We start from the raw sequence: 17,737 nt of genomic DNA, 5'->3' as shown, positions 1-17,737 counted from the left end.
TATTCCGCAGACTCTCCTCTCTGTCAATCCCTGCATTGGCTCCCCACTACCCATAGACTCCAGTTCAATACCCTAATCATGAAATACAAAGCCATCCACAACCTGTGTCCTTCGTATATCTGTGACCTCGTCTCCCGGTACTTACCTACACGCGACCTCCAATTCTCACAAGATCTCCTTCTCTACTCCCCTCTTATTTCCTCTTCCCACAATCGCATACAAGATTTCTCTCACGTATCACCCCTACTCTGGAACTCTCTACCACAACACATCAGACTCTCGCCTACTATGGAAACCTTCAAAAAGAACCTGAAGACCTACCTCTTCTGACAAGCCTACACCCTGCAGTTACCACTGATCGATCAAACCGCTGCATGACCAGTTCTACCCTCACCTCCTGTATCCTCACACATCTCTTGTAGATTGTGAGCCCTCATGCTGTCTCCTCATGTACCAGTCATGACTTGTATTGTTTAAGATTATTGTACTTGTTTTTATTATGTATACCCCTCCTCACGTGTAAAGTGCCATGGAATAAATGGTGCTATAATAATAATAATAATAATAATAATAACAACAACATTCAAAGGAAGAACATGCATTTACCATAGCTTGGAACAGATTCCTCTGTATGTGAGATGTATGACAGACAGTCCTTATCTCCTGCTTATGTCAATATGGGGAGGAGGGGAAGTGCAGCTGAGTTTTGCTGTGTCTCATTACAACAAACCCTTCTATCACCTCTCCGCTCATAGCAATGTCACCTCTGCTGTACTTGCTGTCCGGATGTGTCTCAGTAATTACACTTCTGTTTGTTCTGCTCAACTTGTAATGGCCCTTCAGTGAGATCAGGTCAGGGTCTCATTACATATCACACAGGAGTAGTCCAGGACAGGCAGGTTACTTTGTGTGAGACATAATGACTATACAAGTTGCTTGAGCACAGCAGACATAAGTGTGATTACTGACACACTCAATTATCAGGAGGGTTTGTAATATAACACTTTTTCCCATATCCCCTTTCTCCTCCCCTTATCTAATTTTCCTTTGAATATTACAATATTGAAGTTAAATGCCGTAGTTTCCTTTGTATCTGCTGTAATACAATTTGTATGTGTTACCGAAGTTGGGTCTGTGAGTTTGCACTAAAATATTTGCTATAATCATATTACTGATTAAGGTTTAGTTATCTGAGATCTAAAAATATTTCAGGGAAAACCAGTGCATTTCAGGAAATGTAGTGATACCGTGTATGATTGTAATGTATAGCTGTTTTCCTATCCGTGATACTGTCTCCTCCTTATTATGATAGCACACAACTCCCTCCTACTGTGATGACAATGCACCATACACGACCTGCAGATGGTCATCAGCAAGTGTGCTCCCACCCACGTCCACAAGCATCAGCAAGCTTGGTTCATTGATGCTGCACACTTCACTCATCAGGTATAGGGAGAGAACAGACCAGTGCTGAGTCTATTTCTCAGTAACTCTGCATACAGAGTCCATGGCTGTTCCATCCTCTCTTCATGCTTTTGTTGGAACTGAAAAAGAGATATCACACACTCTTCTGTGCCCCGGGGATTAAACAGAGTCTTTATCTCGTATTGATTCTTCCTTATGGAAATGAAAATGTGTGAGAAAGAATGCTAGGTTCTGCAGCTGATGGCAAGAGAAGGACCTGCTCCAGGGTCACTACATGTCTCACAGACACCTGGGTTGCACATTTGGAGGTGCTCTGACTTAAACGCTTTCAATCCTTTTTACTTCATGTCTGGGATTCTTGACAGCTACAGACGCTTCGCTCAAGGTGCCGTTTGTGAGGGAGATACTTGTTTTCTTGAGGGATGTGACCTCCTAATTCTGTTGAAGGAGACGTGCTTTAGCTGAGGACAAAATATGCTTCCAATAGAGCATGCAGAAAATCTCTTATTTTTTACCCTTTAACTGTCAAACTTTAACAGTGAACCTGATACAAAGTAAAGTGACTTCTCATTCTGCCTGGAGTCTTCATGACGTTGTCAATAATAATGACCACCAACAACCAATAATCCTCAGCTTCTCATAATTGGGAAACATGGGACAAATCTGGAAGACTGTCAGTTTTCCAAGGAGGTTAAGTTCAGTGGAGTTTTTCTTAGGTCATTATCAAGAATCAGAAATAATGTCTTCTCCAGCTCTACCCCTCTATCCTTCACCGATGTCCTAGACTTTTATTGTTCTCGACAGTAAATGGGACAAGGTACCTATCATACAGAGGAGGCCAAGAAGGTAGGTTTTTTTTTTAATTTTAATGCTAAGATGGTTACAATGCAAACTTCTAGATATCGTAGTCCCAGACCATGCTGGTAATCATCAGTTAGTGAGCTGGTGGGAGTAAAGATTAAAAGTAGCAAAAGGTTACTGTTATTTGGAAGAAGGGATGAATCACCAGTCACCGAGGAATTATCTTCACTATGATATGGAGATAATTAGTCTTAGGATCTGGCAATGTACAGATCTATGCCATCTGGAGACAACAGAACTGACACAGCAGAACATGACACTGATATGACACTGGTTGTACTCATAGGTCAGAATGATACTTTAATGTTTCTGCATCTATTGATGTTGGTTATTTTGGTATTTTCTCAGTAACACAATACTGTCAGTTGCTTTACGCTTCATGATTCCATTTGTGTCTCTTACATTGTATGAAAGCAGCAGAATAATATTTTATTGCATTTTTTAGATTTTGACATATATAGAATCTTGTATTTTGTGTCATGATGTCTTTGTGGCATCTAACAGTCCTGACATTCTGTTCTAGGAGAAGAGCAACGATCATGCTGTTACTCTCCAGGAGGACACTAAAACCAAAGCTGAAACACCAAGACGGGACAAGGAAAAGAAAAAATGGGTGAGTTATTAGATTGTGAGTCAGTAATTAGATAATAATCATTTAGGGTAATGGTTTTACCATTCCATATGTAACGTGTTCTTCTGCACTATTCCCATAATCTCTAGTTTTCTGCTGCATCTCAATGTATCCATAGATGCAAAGATTCCCTCTAAGTACAACACACAATCTCAAATTTACGCAGCATGAAAACATATTGTGTTATGATTGTGGTATTGTGCAAAGATCTGGCAGATCGTAGAGCCTTGATGGGTTTGTCAGGTTTCTACTTTTTCTAAACTAAGAATAGCAAAGCAGTCTTTGCCAACAAGACCATCAAAGTCCTTCAGTTTTTGCTACTAGACAGAAAAAAGAACTAAAACTGCCATGCCCTGATCACTGAGAGTCCTGCCCATTCTGCCTTGGATCATGTCTCACTTGGCAGAGCTATCACTAAAACAAATCAGTCAAGGCAGAGTCGGCACGCTTACAGACAGCTTTATAAAATCTCTTTCTGCAGAATAGTAAGACTGAGGCTTTAATCAGGAGCATGGATAGAAAGTGGTTCTCAAACGCGATAGCAGCATGCTGCAGCTAAATTCTGTTAACTATTGAGACAGGTTTTAATGCACTTTCTACTTGTTTTTATTAGTTTTATAAAATAAATATATTGAACCATTTATGATTATGAATAAATAATAACATGTAATGTGACATATGAAACCAACCTTCTGCCAATACAACATGTCTCTTTGCTTCATACCATAGGAAAAATGTGACCAAAAATTTTGCAAATAGGAGTAAACCATGTAACTCTCTCTCACATGTCATCATCCCTTTATATCATATAACAACTATGCAGACAGAAGTTTAGTCTAACATGAACGGGTAAATCATGGATCGTCAGTTTGCCTAATCCACTGTAGTCTTCCTTAGTTAGACCGCACATGGAGTACTGTGTACAGTTTTGGGCACCGGTACTCAGAAAGGATGCAATAGAACTAGAGCGAGGGCAACAAAATTAATTAAGTGGACGGGGGATCTACAATACCCAGAGAGATTAGCAAAATTAGGATTATTTAGTGTAGCAAAAAGGCTCCTGAAGGGCGATCTAATAACCATGTATATAAGGGGATCTGTTTATACCAAGGAAGGTGACGGTCACAAGGGGGCATTCTCTCCGTCTGGAGGAGAGAAGGTTTTTCCACCAATATAGAAGAGGATTCTTTACTGTTAGGGCAGTGAGAATCTGGAATTCCTTGCCTGAGGAGGTGGTGATGGCGAACTCAGTTGAGAGGTTCAGGTGAGGCCTGGATGTCTTCCTGGAGCATAACAATATTGTATCTTACAGTTGAAGGACGTAGATCTGGGGATTTATTATATAGGCTGAACTGGATGGACAAATGTCTCTTTTTCCACCTTGCTAACTATGTTACTATGTTGTTCATTAACTATTTTAGTGCCATTTTGCTTGATTGGCATTTTTTTTGCTATGTAAGGCAGGGGTGGGGAACGTTGGACCTGTGAATTTCCAGGTGCCACAGTGATTGGGCTGGGGATCACAGTGCTCACGCCAGTGGCCAGCAAAACATCGGTCGCTGACCCTTTAATTGCTCTCGTCACTGCAATCACGCATACACAGTATTCACTAATGAACTCTGCAGGGTGTGCAATGAAGTATTATATACTGATGCTTGGCAGTGCCAGCTTCAGGAAGTAATATGTTGCTAGAGTCTGTGCCCACTGCACTCCATTTCAACCTCTGAGGATGGCAGCAGTGGCAGCCTCCGCTCCTGTGATATATATGCCCCCAGTGTCTCATGTGATGTATGTACCCCAGCTCCTCCTGTGATGTATATACCCCAACTAGTCTTTTGTTGTATATGCCCAGCTCCTCCTGTGATGTATATGTCCCAGCATCTCCTATGATGTATGTGCCCCAGCTCCTCCTGTGATGTATATGCCCCAGTACCTCCTGTGATGTATATGTCCTTGCTCCTCCTGTAATGATTATGCCCCAGCATCTCCTGTGATGTATATGCCCCAGCATCTCCTGTGATGTATATGCCCCAGCATCTCCTGTGATGTATATGCCCCAGCATCTCCTGTGATGTATATGCCCCAGCATCTCCTATGATGTATATGCCCCAGCATCTCCTATTATGTATATGCCCCAGCATCTCCTGTGATGTATACGCCCCAACTTCAGTGTATTTTATGCAATGTACAGTGCCTTGCAAAAGTATTCGGCCCCCTGGAACTTTTCAACCCTTTCCCACATATCATGCTTCAAACATAAAGATATCAAATGTAAATTTTTGGTGAAGAATCAACAACAAGTGGACCACAATTGTGAAGTTGAACGAAATTTATTGGTTATTTTACATTTTTGTGGAAATTAAAAAATTGAAAAGTGGGGCGTGCAATATTATTTGGCCCCTTTAAACTTTCAGTGCAGCAAACTCACTCCAGAAGTTCATTGTGGATCTCTGAATGATCCAATGTTGTCCTAAATGCCTAATGATGATAAATATAATCCACCTGTGTGCAATCAATGCACCTGCTCTTTGATAGTCTCAGGGTTCTGTTTGAAGCACAGAGAGCAGCATGAAGACCAAGGAACACAACAGGCAGGTCTTTCGCAAGGCACTGTATATGCTGCCATCTTGGTGTCTACTGTGTAATGTATATGCTGCAGCCCCAGTGTCTGCTATGTGATGTATATGCTGCAGTAACAGCATCTCCTAAGTGATGTATATAGAGCAGTCTCGGGGTCTCCTTTGTGATGTACTGCAGATCTCCCACTGCTTGAGTTCTAAAAATGTAACATTGGCAGTGATGAATTTGCCACAGTGAGGAGACCTGCAGTGTAACATACATTTGTGTTCAGAACTTACTGCTGCAAATTCCTTTCAAAATTCATTGCAAAGAATTCACTGTGCTCCAGACCAATGCAAATCTGGGAAAGCAGTTACGAGTAGCAACATCATCAATACCACCTATTATCATACATTGCACAAAAGACAAGTAGTTCCAGTCGTCCCATTAGGAGTTAGGCTACTTTCACACTAGCGTTAACTGCAATACGTCGCAAATGCATCGTTTTGCCGAAAATACGCATCCAGCAAAAGTTCTTGCTGGATACGTTTTTTCGTCATAGACTAACATTAGCGACGCATTTGCGACGCATTGCCAAATGTTGCGTCCGTTTTGCGACGCTTGGGCGTGTGGTAGCGGACCGTCGGGAGAAAAAAACGGTACATGTAACGTTTTTTGCTCCCGACGGTCCGCTTTTTCCGACCGCGCATGCGCGGCCGGAACTCCGCCCCCACCTCCCCGCACTTCCCCGCACCTCACAATGGGGCAGCGGATGCGTGGGAAAAATGCATCCGCTGCCCCCATTGTGCGGCGGAGACCACGCTAGCGTCGGGAACGTCGGCCCGACGCACAGCGACGGGTTGTTCCCGACGCTAGTGTGAAAGTAGCCTAAGATAAATAAATGTTTGACCAAATTTATCAGAATAAATTTCAAGTTGATAATTTTGTACGGCCCCCAAATTAGGTTATAAACATCGAAGAAAAAAGGTACCCCAGCTCTGATCTAGGCTCTCCTAATACCTGATGTCAGAAAGTTATCCTGTTTTGTTTAGCACCCTTCTAGCTAGACTTTTATCTGCTTGTTCTATTTTTTATTTATTTTAGGCTGTGTGCACACGTTGCAGATTTTTCCCTTTTTTTCGCTATAAAAACGCAAAAAAAAATGCTTACATTATGCATCCCATCATTTAGAATGCATTCCGCAATGTTTGTGCACGATGCATTTTTTTTAGTGAAAAAAAAACGCATCGCGGTAAAAAACACAGCATGTTCATTAATTTTGCGGATTTTTTGCGGATTTCCCACTATATTATTGCATTGGGAACCTCCGGAAAAATCCGCCAAAAAAAAACGCACCTAAAACGCGGTAAAGACGCTGTGAAAACGCGGTAAAAACGCGAGAAAACCGCATGCGGATTTCTTGCAGAAAATGTCCTGTTTTGCTCAGGAAATTTCTGCAAGAAATCCTGAACGTGTGCACATAGCCTTAGGCTGTGTGCACACGTAGCAGATTTTTTGTGTTTTTTTCGCTATAAAAACGCTATAAAACCGAGAAAAAAACTCACATTAAGCATCCTATTTAATAGAATGCAATCCGCATTTTTTGTGCACATGCTGCGTTGTTTTCCTGAGCGGAATCGCATTCCAGAAAAAAACACAGCATGTTCATTAAATTTGTGGAATTGCGGGGATTCCGCACACCTAGGAATGCATTGATCTGCTTACTTCCCGCATGGGGCTATGCCCACCATGCGGGAAGTAAGCGGATCATGTGCGGTTGGTACCCAGGGTGGAGGAGAAGAGACTTTCCTCCACGGACTGGGCACCATATAATTGTTAAAAAAAAAGAATTAAAATAAAAAATAGTGATATACTCACCTTCTGATGGCCCCGGAGTCTTCCCGCCTCTCAGCGGTGCACGCGGCCGCTTCCGTTCCTATAGATGCTTTGTGTGAAGGACCTGCATTGACGTCGCTGTCACGTGACCGCGATGATGGCGCAGTCATGTGACCATGACGTCATCGAAGGTCCTGCACACAAAGCATCTATAGGAACGGAAGCCGCTGAGGAGATCCGGGGCCATCAGAAGGTGAAAATAACCATTTTTTATTATTTTTTATTATTTTTAACATTCTATCTTTTACTATTGATGCTGCATAGGCAGCTTCAATAGTAAAAAGTTGGTCACACTTGTCAAACACTATGTTTGACAAGTGTGACCAACCTGTCAATCAGTTTTCCAAGCGATGCTACAGATCGCTTGGAAAACACTAGCATTCTGCAAGCTAATGACGCTTGCAAAACGCTAGTATTTAGCAGGAATATGCATGCCAATTCCGCATGCGATATACCAGTGGCAGGAGTTGCAGAATTGCCGCGGAAATTTCCGCAGCAATTCTGCGACGTGTGCACTTAGCCTTACTCTCTTATGTAGTTAAAACCCAAAGGTATGAACTGGGATATAAAATGGTGAGCATGCAGCATGTAAGCGCACGTTCACACTAGCCACTAAACAGAAAAAAACAAAGACAGAAACATAATGATTGAATAACCTGCAGTAAATAAATAAATGAATATATAAGTAGCAATAGTGCATGAAAATAATGTATGGTACTTAATTAACATGTTTTTTTTTTATAAAAAACAAATGCGAAAGCCATCCTGCCTCGTCACGGTGACCGTATTAGAGTTAGTACTGTCCCAATTATGGTCACTATGACAAGGCGGGATAGTTTTCGCATTTTTTAATCAAAAAACATGTTAACTAAGTACTGTATATTATTTTCATGCACTATGCTATTTATTTATTTACTGCAAGGTACCGTATTTTTCGGACTATAAGACGCATCGGACTATAAGACGCACCCAGGTTTTAGAGGTGGAAAATAGGGAAAAGAATATTTGAAGCAAAAAAAAAAAATTGGGTAAAATTGAATAACATACTATTATATGTGGTGCAGTTCCTTTGTCATGCTGGGAGTTATAGTTCAACACAGGAGTGGCAGAGTGCTTTATTGTGCGTTGTAAAGACTAACCTTTTAATTGTGCCAGCTAGCCAGCCACATGGAGCATCCCAAGACTGCTCACGCAGAGCTCTTCCTGCCTCTCCACAGCACAGGTCATAAGAGGAAGCCTGCAGATTCTAGTGGGGAGTCTGAAGGACCTGTGATGACATCAGAAGAGAGAGGGCTCTGTGCTGTCATGTGACGTTCCAGCCCCCCCACTTCATGACATCACACAGGTCCTTATGCCTCAGCATCCAGCACAGCCCAGGCAGGTATGTGGCGATCTTGTCTCCCCTGGCCCCTGCTGCCCCCTACTCCACCGGACACACAGATCTCCCCAGCTGCTGCAGGAATCCAGCGCTGGGGAAGCCATGTGTGTCCCTGTCTAAGTGAAAGACTATTCATTTGCTGCTCCCTGCTCACTGCTCAGCGCTGACAGGTGGGCGGGAAATGGCTAATGAAAATTCACTGCACTTTAATCATCGGGACCATGTGGTTTCCCCAGCGCTGGACTCTGGGCACCTGGGACATTTTTCTGCCTCCTGCAAGTGGGATCACGGTGCGATCCCACTCGCTGCTGCCCCCCTCCCCACATGCTACATTCCAACCATAAGACGCACCCACACTTTCCTTCCAAATTTGGAGGAAAAAAGTGCGTCTTATGGTCGGAAAAATACGGTATTTAAACTCTATGTTTCTGTCTTTGTTTTTTCACTTATATAGTTATATTAATTCCATGGTGCTTTGCTGACGTCATCATCAGGGTTGTCAACTTGACTTTTTATTTTTTTCTGGACAGTTTATTAAAAAATATTATTTTTTATGGACAGAGTCAAAAACCATAATAAATCATTCTGATTATAAGTGATACGCGTCTACTGCCCATAAAGCTGATATGAAGACATTAGCTGCATTTACAGTAAAATGATGATTATTGCAGTCAAAATAGTTTGCATAAGCTTCAGCTTCAAAGATATCACGGACTGCTTAAATTTTATTTTGGGCATTGCAAAAACATGGCGTATTTTTACAGACTGTCCTGGAATTTCTGGACGGTTGGCGGCCGTGGTCATAATTCCCCTTGTGGCTCACAATCTAAATTGTATGTCTTTGGAGTGTGGGAGTACATAGAAACTAGATACCTAACCACTGGGCCACATTGCTGTGAGCAATTTTCATACAAGATAGTAGATGGGGAAAATGGAGTAAAACCTAATAAGCAAGCGACTGGGGATATAGAAGTTGTGTACTGTAATTGGTTTACTGACAAGGGAACCCCAACAGCATAAACTGGCTTACCCGCAGGATCATTTTTCTACAGAGTGACTTATAATTTCAATACAATTGAATCCAGAATCAGGTTAGAAAAATAATGATTAGGAGTCTTCCCGCGATGAAATACTGACTACATGTAATATACCCCTTCCTAAATGTTCGAGGATTATTAAGTGTTAAAAAAAAGGCACCATGCCATTCAGACGGGTCTGTAAACTCATTGCTCTCCATAAACTGAACAAGTGGGTAATGCATATGGAGCCACCCACATCAATCTGTCTTAGATAATGAGAATATATCCACGTGCATTCCCTGCCAAGGGTTCACTTTTACTAGTCACGCTCCGGCCTGTTGGAGTGGGAGTTGGGGAGACGTTATTTCAGCATTTTCATTTATATTTCGGGAACATGTTGACGTTGCACTTTAATACATTTCTGTACAGAATATTTCCTGTATTTATGTCCATAATCACGTCCAAATTTAGCATCATCTGCCGAGCAATGTGCTCATATAGAACGCCGCTAAGTGCTGCAGCGCACCGTTACCGATCTGCTGCTGATCACTGAACAGAAGTTGCACTCTATTGGTCGCATTTTTGCCTGGGGAACAAATAGTTAACAATGTATATTCTTTAATTGACATAACATATTGCTGTAGAGCCGTCTTTTCCCCCCATTGCGGATTTTCTGCTGGTGTCGGTGGCTTCTGTGAAATGACTCATACTTTTCATACAGTTCTAGAATCTCTGAACTTGTTCCTAGGTCCAATTTATGTTCTATTTTTGGTTGGAGGAATATGAACCTACTTCACTGGTTTGCCATTCTGCTATTGCAAGTTTCAGATCCCCTTTATCCAGACTTTTTATCTGAAATGCTAGAGAATGGGCCTATATTTATCCCTATGGATGTCATGGAAGACATATACATTTTATACAGAGCACGATGTAGCGTCTGGTGTATACATTCTCATCAGCCTGCAATATTTTTCTACAGTATATTATGTGTACCATATTTCATGGTCATGTTCCATCATTCAGAACCTAAATATTGATCAGCGATATTACATTGTTGGCATCCACATATCAATAACTGAAGAACTGCAGGTAAGAGACTCACAAGCCACTAGGTACAAAACCCCAAAATCCAAAGTAAATGGCTCCCATGTATGTAGACATGGCACCCGAAAGTGAGCACCCACACACTGAGCGCCTGCCAGAGAAGCATTCATATAAAAGGAGGTGCAAGCAGTTTGTCATGACTCTTAGAATAATACCCAAAGGAAAGAAATGGTTAACTTGACAGTACAGGGGGCATTATATCACCAGGCTCACCTAGACAATTATCAGCTGTAAAGTCTGTCTAAGGCCAGTAAACTCAAAGGGCTACCTTGGATAGACATGGCACTAACCATTCTTCCTGGTGGGAAATCACAGCCTTCAACCTTTAGCCCCTTAAGTATCAGCCCATTTTTCATTTTTGCAATTTGTTTTTTCCCCCTCCTCTACCAACAGCCATAACTATTTTGATACTTCCACCTGCATAGCTGTACGGGGGTTTGTTTTTTTGTGAGACAAGTTGTAGGTTTAAAGGACTCCATACATATTACCATATAATGTACTGGAAAATTAGAAAAAAAAAATCCAAATAAATGCAATTTTCCATAGGTGATATTAGAATAAAGTATATATGATAACTCATGTTGAATATTAATACTAAGTAGAATGCTGAAAACAAAAAATGATTATGTAGTAGTGTTTAGCACATTTCCTTCAATGAAGAACTCCAACAGAGAGATCACAAAGGGGGGTTGTTCACTTTCAATAAAAATATGTTCCTGTCTGCAGCTTGCCAATAAAAATAAATCATGCTGTACTCAGTCTCCAAGTCCGTCAGGGAGGCTTAGCCACTGTTCCTGGTGTCTGGCATTGGCCTAGCAGGAGACTGCGTCACCTTGAGAGCGTGCCAGACATCATGGAGAGCTAGCGGGGTGTTCCGGTGTCAGCAGAATATCCTGTTCAGAGGCGGTGCGCTCACTGATTGGCTGCTGTGCTGTCAACGTAATGTCATCTCTGCAGCCAATGCCAGTCATGGGGAACAGCAGTAGAGACTCGCCAGTGGACCCAGGGAACATGACGTTTTGGATTTTTTTTTATTGACATGGGATAAATTTAATTGAAAGGGAACAACCTCTTTATGTTCCTAGACACGTTCTCTGTCCACGTCCAATCCAGTAGTGGTAAAAAAAATATTTCCAAAGCCTCTAAGCAGCACTCCACAAACTGTATTCTTGTTTCCAAAAAAAATAATATATTTTTAGAAGGTAAATAGACAGCTACTGGGCATTTCGGACCTGTCATAGCTCAAGGGGGTTTTCCAAGATCCCCTTATAAAACATTTGAAGCTATGTTTCCATAATCCATAAAGCGTTTCTGACCTTGTTTCTTACAAAGATCTGTTATTACTGATATTCACATTGCCATCATTTGCATTTGTTGACATTGCTGTTCTCCAAGTGCAGGGCTTGTCTGTTCTCCGAGCTTCCTGCTGAGGCATTTCCCTTCCTGCCTTGCATGATCCTTCCTGTTTCTTCTTCTAGCTTTTCTGTCTGCGCTGAGAACGGGGCGAGCTCTTGTGTGTGGCTGATACATGGGCAGAAGTTGCAGAGCGCAGCGGGGACCATGGGGCACATTCTCTGTAGCTAAACTCTCTGTATGGCGTATCACAAGTGACATGTGACTTCATGGGAAAATTATACCGGACCTCACAAGAGCAGGAAGCAAAAAACGACAGTATAAGTCACGTGACAGACAGCCACATCGGAAAACTGGGTTACTTTTCTAAAAGTCTAGACAATCCCTTTAAAGAAGCATTACTATAGATTTTTTTATACTAAATCTGTGTATATATGTAAGTAGTGTAGTGTGTGCATTAATATACGCACTTGCCGCCACCTTCTCCAGGATCAAGCGCTGTTCCACTCTTCTCAGTGACACCACCGCTCTTTAGACTCATGGTTTTGACATCCTCAAAAAGCTCAGTATGTACATACCCTTTAGAAGATTGCAGACTGTGTTTTAAAAAAAATTTTGTGTGTGGTATAAAAAAGGTTAAAAAAAAAAAAAAAGTCTAATGGTATGTGCACAGGGTGTCATTTTCAGGCAAAGTGCACTTGCAATTTATCTGAAAAATCACTAAAAAATATGTAAAAAGCAATCAGCCTGTTTGTAACTTTTTTAACTGCTCAGACTTCAAAAGTTATAAAGTGCTTAAAAGAAGTGACAGGACTATTCTATTTTATATGTAAGATACAAAACAGTGGCAAAACTGTTGCAGAAACGACTAGAAAGACGCCAAAGAGGCCACTTCAGGAAGAACACAACAGCGGTTTCCCGAAGCATCGTCTATGTGAAAAGCTACTTGGTACGCCGTTGTCTGGAAGACCCCATGTGCACATATCTTAAGGCGCTGTGTGGACCTATCCTAAGCGATTAATTCTGTTTCAGTGCTTTCTCTTCCTTTGCCAGCTTTACAGATTTGAAAAACTAATACATAAAATGTGTTTTCTTTATTGAAGCCTGGGAAGAGTACAATTAAAATGACATTCCTTCTGTATGCTGAAATCTAAGAGAGATGATCTAAGGCAAAACTCTTAAGTGATTTAAAAAAAAAAAAGCCTTTTGAAACATGTAGTAAGAACAGTTCTAAAAATACTATAGTAAAAATACACCAAGTATATGCGCTCTATGCTAATGTAATGTAATTGTTCAGAAGTGTTGTGCAGAAGTGCATGCTCATAGAGTTAAAGGGGTCATCCGAACTTTTTTTTATTTTTCTACTATGGACCTAAGAGCTAACAGGTAGGTAGCTGGCTACTACCTCCCTGTTCTGCCTGTCGCCGACCTCTGCCGGCAATTCTGCGGCTTCTGTTAATGTAACATCAACAGTCGCTGCTTTTCTACTGCTCTGGGGTGTGACTGCTGATGTAATGCTGATATTCAGTGGGGAGCCAGCTGTCATACCCCGTCACTCCCCGTAGGTAGAGCAGCCGTAGATAGAGGAAGAGCTACTCTACTGACATCAAGAAGCAGAACCAGAGAGGTCCCTGACAGCTCTGAGCGAGCACTGGATAGAACAGGCAGGTAGAGTGCCTTGCGAAAGTGTTCAACCCCTTATCTTTTTACTTATTTTGTTACTTTACAAACTATGTGTAAATATGTTCTGATCCAATTTATGTCTGATGCACCAGCACAAAATAGTCTAAGTTGGTGAAGTTAGAAAAGGATTGGCATAAATTAAATTTATGGGAAAATTGGCAAGTGCATATGTGTTCTCCCCTTTTGCTATGAAGCCTCTAAAAATATCTGGTGCAAGCAATTACCTTCATAAGTCAGATGCTTAGTGAAGTGAAGTTTCTCTATGTGCAATCTAAGTGTCAAATGGTCTGTCAGTGTATGCACACCTTTTCTGAAAGGCCACAGAGGCTGCAACACCATTAGGCAAGAAGCACCACTAACCAAACAACACCGTGTAGACCAAGGAGATCTCCGATCAAGTCAGGGACAAAATTGTTGAAGCATACAAGTCAGGGTTAGGTTATAAAAAAATATACATATCCTAATCTCTGATGATCCCCCGGAGCACCATCAAACCTATTATCATCAAATGGAAAGAACATACACTGTGTGCAGAATTATTAGGCAAGTTGTATTTTAGAGGATTATTTTATTATTGATCAAAAACTATGTTCTCAAATAACCCAAAAGACTCATAAATAAATATTATTAATTAATATTTTTAGAGGTTGGAGTGTTTTTTTTTTAGATTTGGCTATCTTAGGAGGATATCTGTTTGTGCAGGTAACTATTACTGTGCAGAATTATTAATCAACTTAATAAAAACCAAATATATTCCCATCTCACTTGTTTATTTTCACCAGGTAAACCAATATAACTGCACAAAATTTAGAAATAAACATTTCTGACATGCAAAAGCAAAACCCCAAAAATTAGTGACCACCTTTCTTTATGATGACACTCAACAGCCTTCCATCCATAGATTTTGTCAGTTGCTTGATCTGTTTATAATCAACATTGCGTGCGGCAGCCACCACAGCCTCCCAGACACTGTTCCGAGAGGTGTACTGTTTTCCCTCCGTGTAGATCTCACATTTTATGAGGGACCACAGGTTCTCTATGGGGTTCAGATCAGGTGAACAAGGGGGCCGTGTCATTATTTTTCTTCTTTGAGACCTTTACTGGCCAGCCACGCTGTGGAGTAGTTGGAGGCATGTGATGGAGCATTGTCCTGCATGAAAATCATGTTTTTCTTGAACGATACCGACTTCTTCCTGTACCACTGCTTGAAGAAGTTGTCTTCCAGAAACTGGCAGTAGGTCTGGGAGTTGAGCTTCACTCCATCCTCAACCTGAAAAGGTCCCACAAGTTCATCTTTGATGATACCAGCCCATACCAGTACCCCACCTCCACCTTGCTGGCGTGTGAGTCGGAGTGGAGCTCTCTGCCCTTTACTGATCCAGCCTCTGGCCAATCCATCTGGCCCATCAAGAGTCACTCTCATTTTATCAGTCCATAAAACCTTTGAAAAGTCAGTCTTAAGATATTTCTTGGCCCAGTCTTGATGTTTTATCTCATGTTTCTTGTACAAAGGTGGTCGTTTTTCAGCCTTCATTACCTTGGCCATGTCCCTGATATCGCACACCTTGTGCTTTTTGTTACTCCAGTAACGTTGCAGCTCTGAAATATGGCAAAACTGGTGGCAAATGGCATCTTGGCAGCTTCACGATTGATTTTCCTCAATTCATGGGCAGTTATTTTGTGCCTTTTTTGCCCAACACGCTTCTTGCGACCCTGTTGGCTATTTGCCATGAAACGCTTGATTGTTCGGTGATCACGCTTCAAAAGTTTGGCAATTTCAAGACTGCTGCATCCCTCTGCAAGACGTCTCACAATTTTGGACTTTTCAGAGCCCGTCAAATCTCTCTTCTGACCCATTTTGCCAAAGGAAAGGAAGTTGCCTAATAATTAAGCACACCTTATATAGGGTTTTGATGTCATTAGACAACACCCCTCCTCATTACAAAGATGCACATCACCTGATTTACTTAATTGGTAGTTGGCTCTCAAGTCTGAACAGCTTGGAGTAGGACAACATGTATTAAAATTATCAGGTGATCAAAATATAAACTTGCCTAATAATTCTGCACACAGTGTAGTACCACAACAAACCTGCCAAGAGAGGGCCACCCACCAAAACCCTCAGCCGGGGAAAGGAGGGCATTAACCAAAGAGGCAGAACAGAGACTAAAGGTAACCTTAAAGGAGCTGCAGAGTTCCCAAGCAGAGACTTGATTATCTGTCCTTACGACCACAATAAGCCTTATACTCCATAGAGGTGGCCTGTCTGGAAGGTCTGGAAGAGTGGGCAGAAAAAGTTTTTACTTACACACAAAAATTGTAATGCTAGTTTTGAGTTTTCCAAAAGACATGTGGGAGACTCCCCAAATGTATGGAGGAAGGTGCTGTGGTCAGAGGAGATCAAAATTAAAATTTTTGGCCACCAAGGTAAATGCCATGTGAGGCACCAAACCAACACAGCTCATCACCCCAAGAACAACATCCCCACACTTAAACATGGTGGTGACAGCATCATATTGTGTGGATGTTTTTCGGCAGCAGGGAAAGGGAAATTGATCTGAGCTTAGGGGAAGATGGATAGTGCAAAACACAGGGATATTCTTGAGCAAAACCTCTGTCAATCTGTCAGTGATTTGAGACTGGGATGGAGGTTCACCTTCCAACAAGACAATAACCCAAAGCATACTGCTAAAGCAACACTCAAGTGGTTTAACCCCTTCACCCCCAAGGGTGGTTTGCACGTTAATGACCGGGCCAATTTTTACAATTCTGACCACTGTCCCTTTATGAGGTTATAACTCTGGAACGCTTCAACGGATCTTGGCGATTCTGACATTGTTTTCTCGTGACATATTGTACTTCATGATAGTGGTAAAATTTATTTGATATTACCTGCGTTTAGTTGCAAAAAAAATTGAAATTTGGCAAAAATTTTGAAAATTTTGCAATTTTCCAACTTTGAATTTTTATGCCCTTAAATCACAGAGATATGTCACACAAAATACTTAATAAGTAACATTTCCCACATGTCTACTTTACATCAGCACAATTTTGGAACCAAAATTTTTTTTTGTTAGGGAGTTATAAGGGTTAAAAGTTGACCAGCAATTTCTCATTTTTACAACACCATTTTTTTTTAGAGACAACATCTCATTTGAAGTCATTTTGAGGGGTCTATATGATAGAAAATACCCATGTGTGACACCATTCTAAAAACTGCACCCCTCAAGGTGCTCAAAACCATATTCAATAAGTTTATTAACCCTTCTGGTGCTTCACAGGAATTTTTGGAATGTTTAAATAAAAATGAACATTTAACTTTTTTTCACAAAAAATTTACTTCAGCTCCAATTTGTTTTATTTTACCAAGGGTAACAGGAGAAAATGGACCCCAAAAGTTGTTGTACAATTTGTCCTGAGTACGCCGATACCCCATATGTGGGGGTAAACCACTGTTTGGGCGCATGACAGAGCTCGGAAGCGAAGGAGCGCCATTTGACTTTTCAATGCAAAATTGACTGGAATTGAGATGGGACGCCATGTTGCGTTTGGGGAGCCCCTGATGTGCCTAAACATTGAAACCCCCCACAAGTGACACCATTTTGGAAAGTAGACCCCCTAAGGAACTTATCTAGAGGTGTGGTGAGCACTTTGACCCACCAAGTACTTCACAGAAGTTTATAATGCAGAACCGTAAAAATAAAAAATCATATTTTTTCACAAAAATTATTTTTTGCCCCCAATTTTTTATTTTCCCAAGGGTAAGAGAAGAAATTGGACCCCAAAAGTTGTTGTACAATTTGTCCTGAGTACGCTGATACCCCATAT

General features: G+C 41.4%; 1 protein-coding gene across 20 annotated transcripts in view; it reads left to right on the top strand.

Annotated features, from left to right (window-relative positions):
- Window positions 1-17,737, top strand: part of RIMBP2 (RIMS binding protein 2) — an 817,544-nt gene that overhangs the window by 28,163 nt on the left and 771,644 nt on the right. For 18 of the 20 annotated variants that reach the window (XR_013223594.1, XM_077293289.1, XM_077293285.1 and 15 more), the window contains exon 2: window positions 2,810-2,899. Coding sequence is in view for 19 of the 20 variants with exons in the window: in XM_077293289.1 (XP_077149404.1) it covers window positions 2,810-2,899 (90 nt within the window). In the remaining variant the exon portion in view is untranslated. Of the gene's footprint in view, window positions 1-1,446; window positions 2,272-2,809; window positions 2,900-17,737 lie in introns of those variants that run through there. The other 2 variants (XM_077293286.1, XM_077293301.1) reach the window with 2 other exon arrangements.

This window comes from Ranitomeya variabilis, chromosome 1 (assembly GCF_051348905.1).
Source record: "Ranitomeya variabilis isolate aRanVar5 chromosome 1, aRanVar5.hap1, whole genome shotgun sequence".
Classification (NCBI taxonomy): Eukaryota; Metazoa; Chordata; class Amphibia; order Anura; family Dendrobatidae; genus Ranitomeya; species Ranitomeya variabilis.
This window is presented reverse-complemented; position numbering and strand designations above follow the sequence as displayed.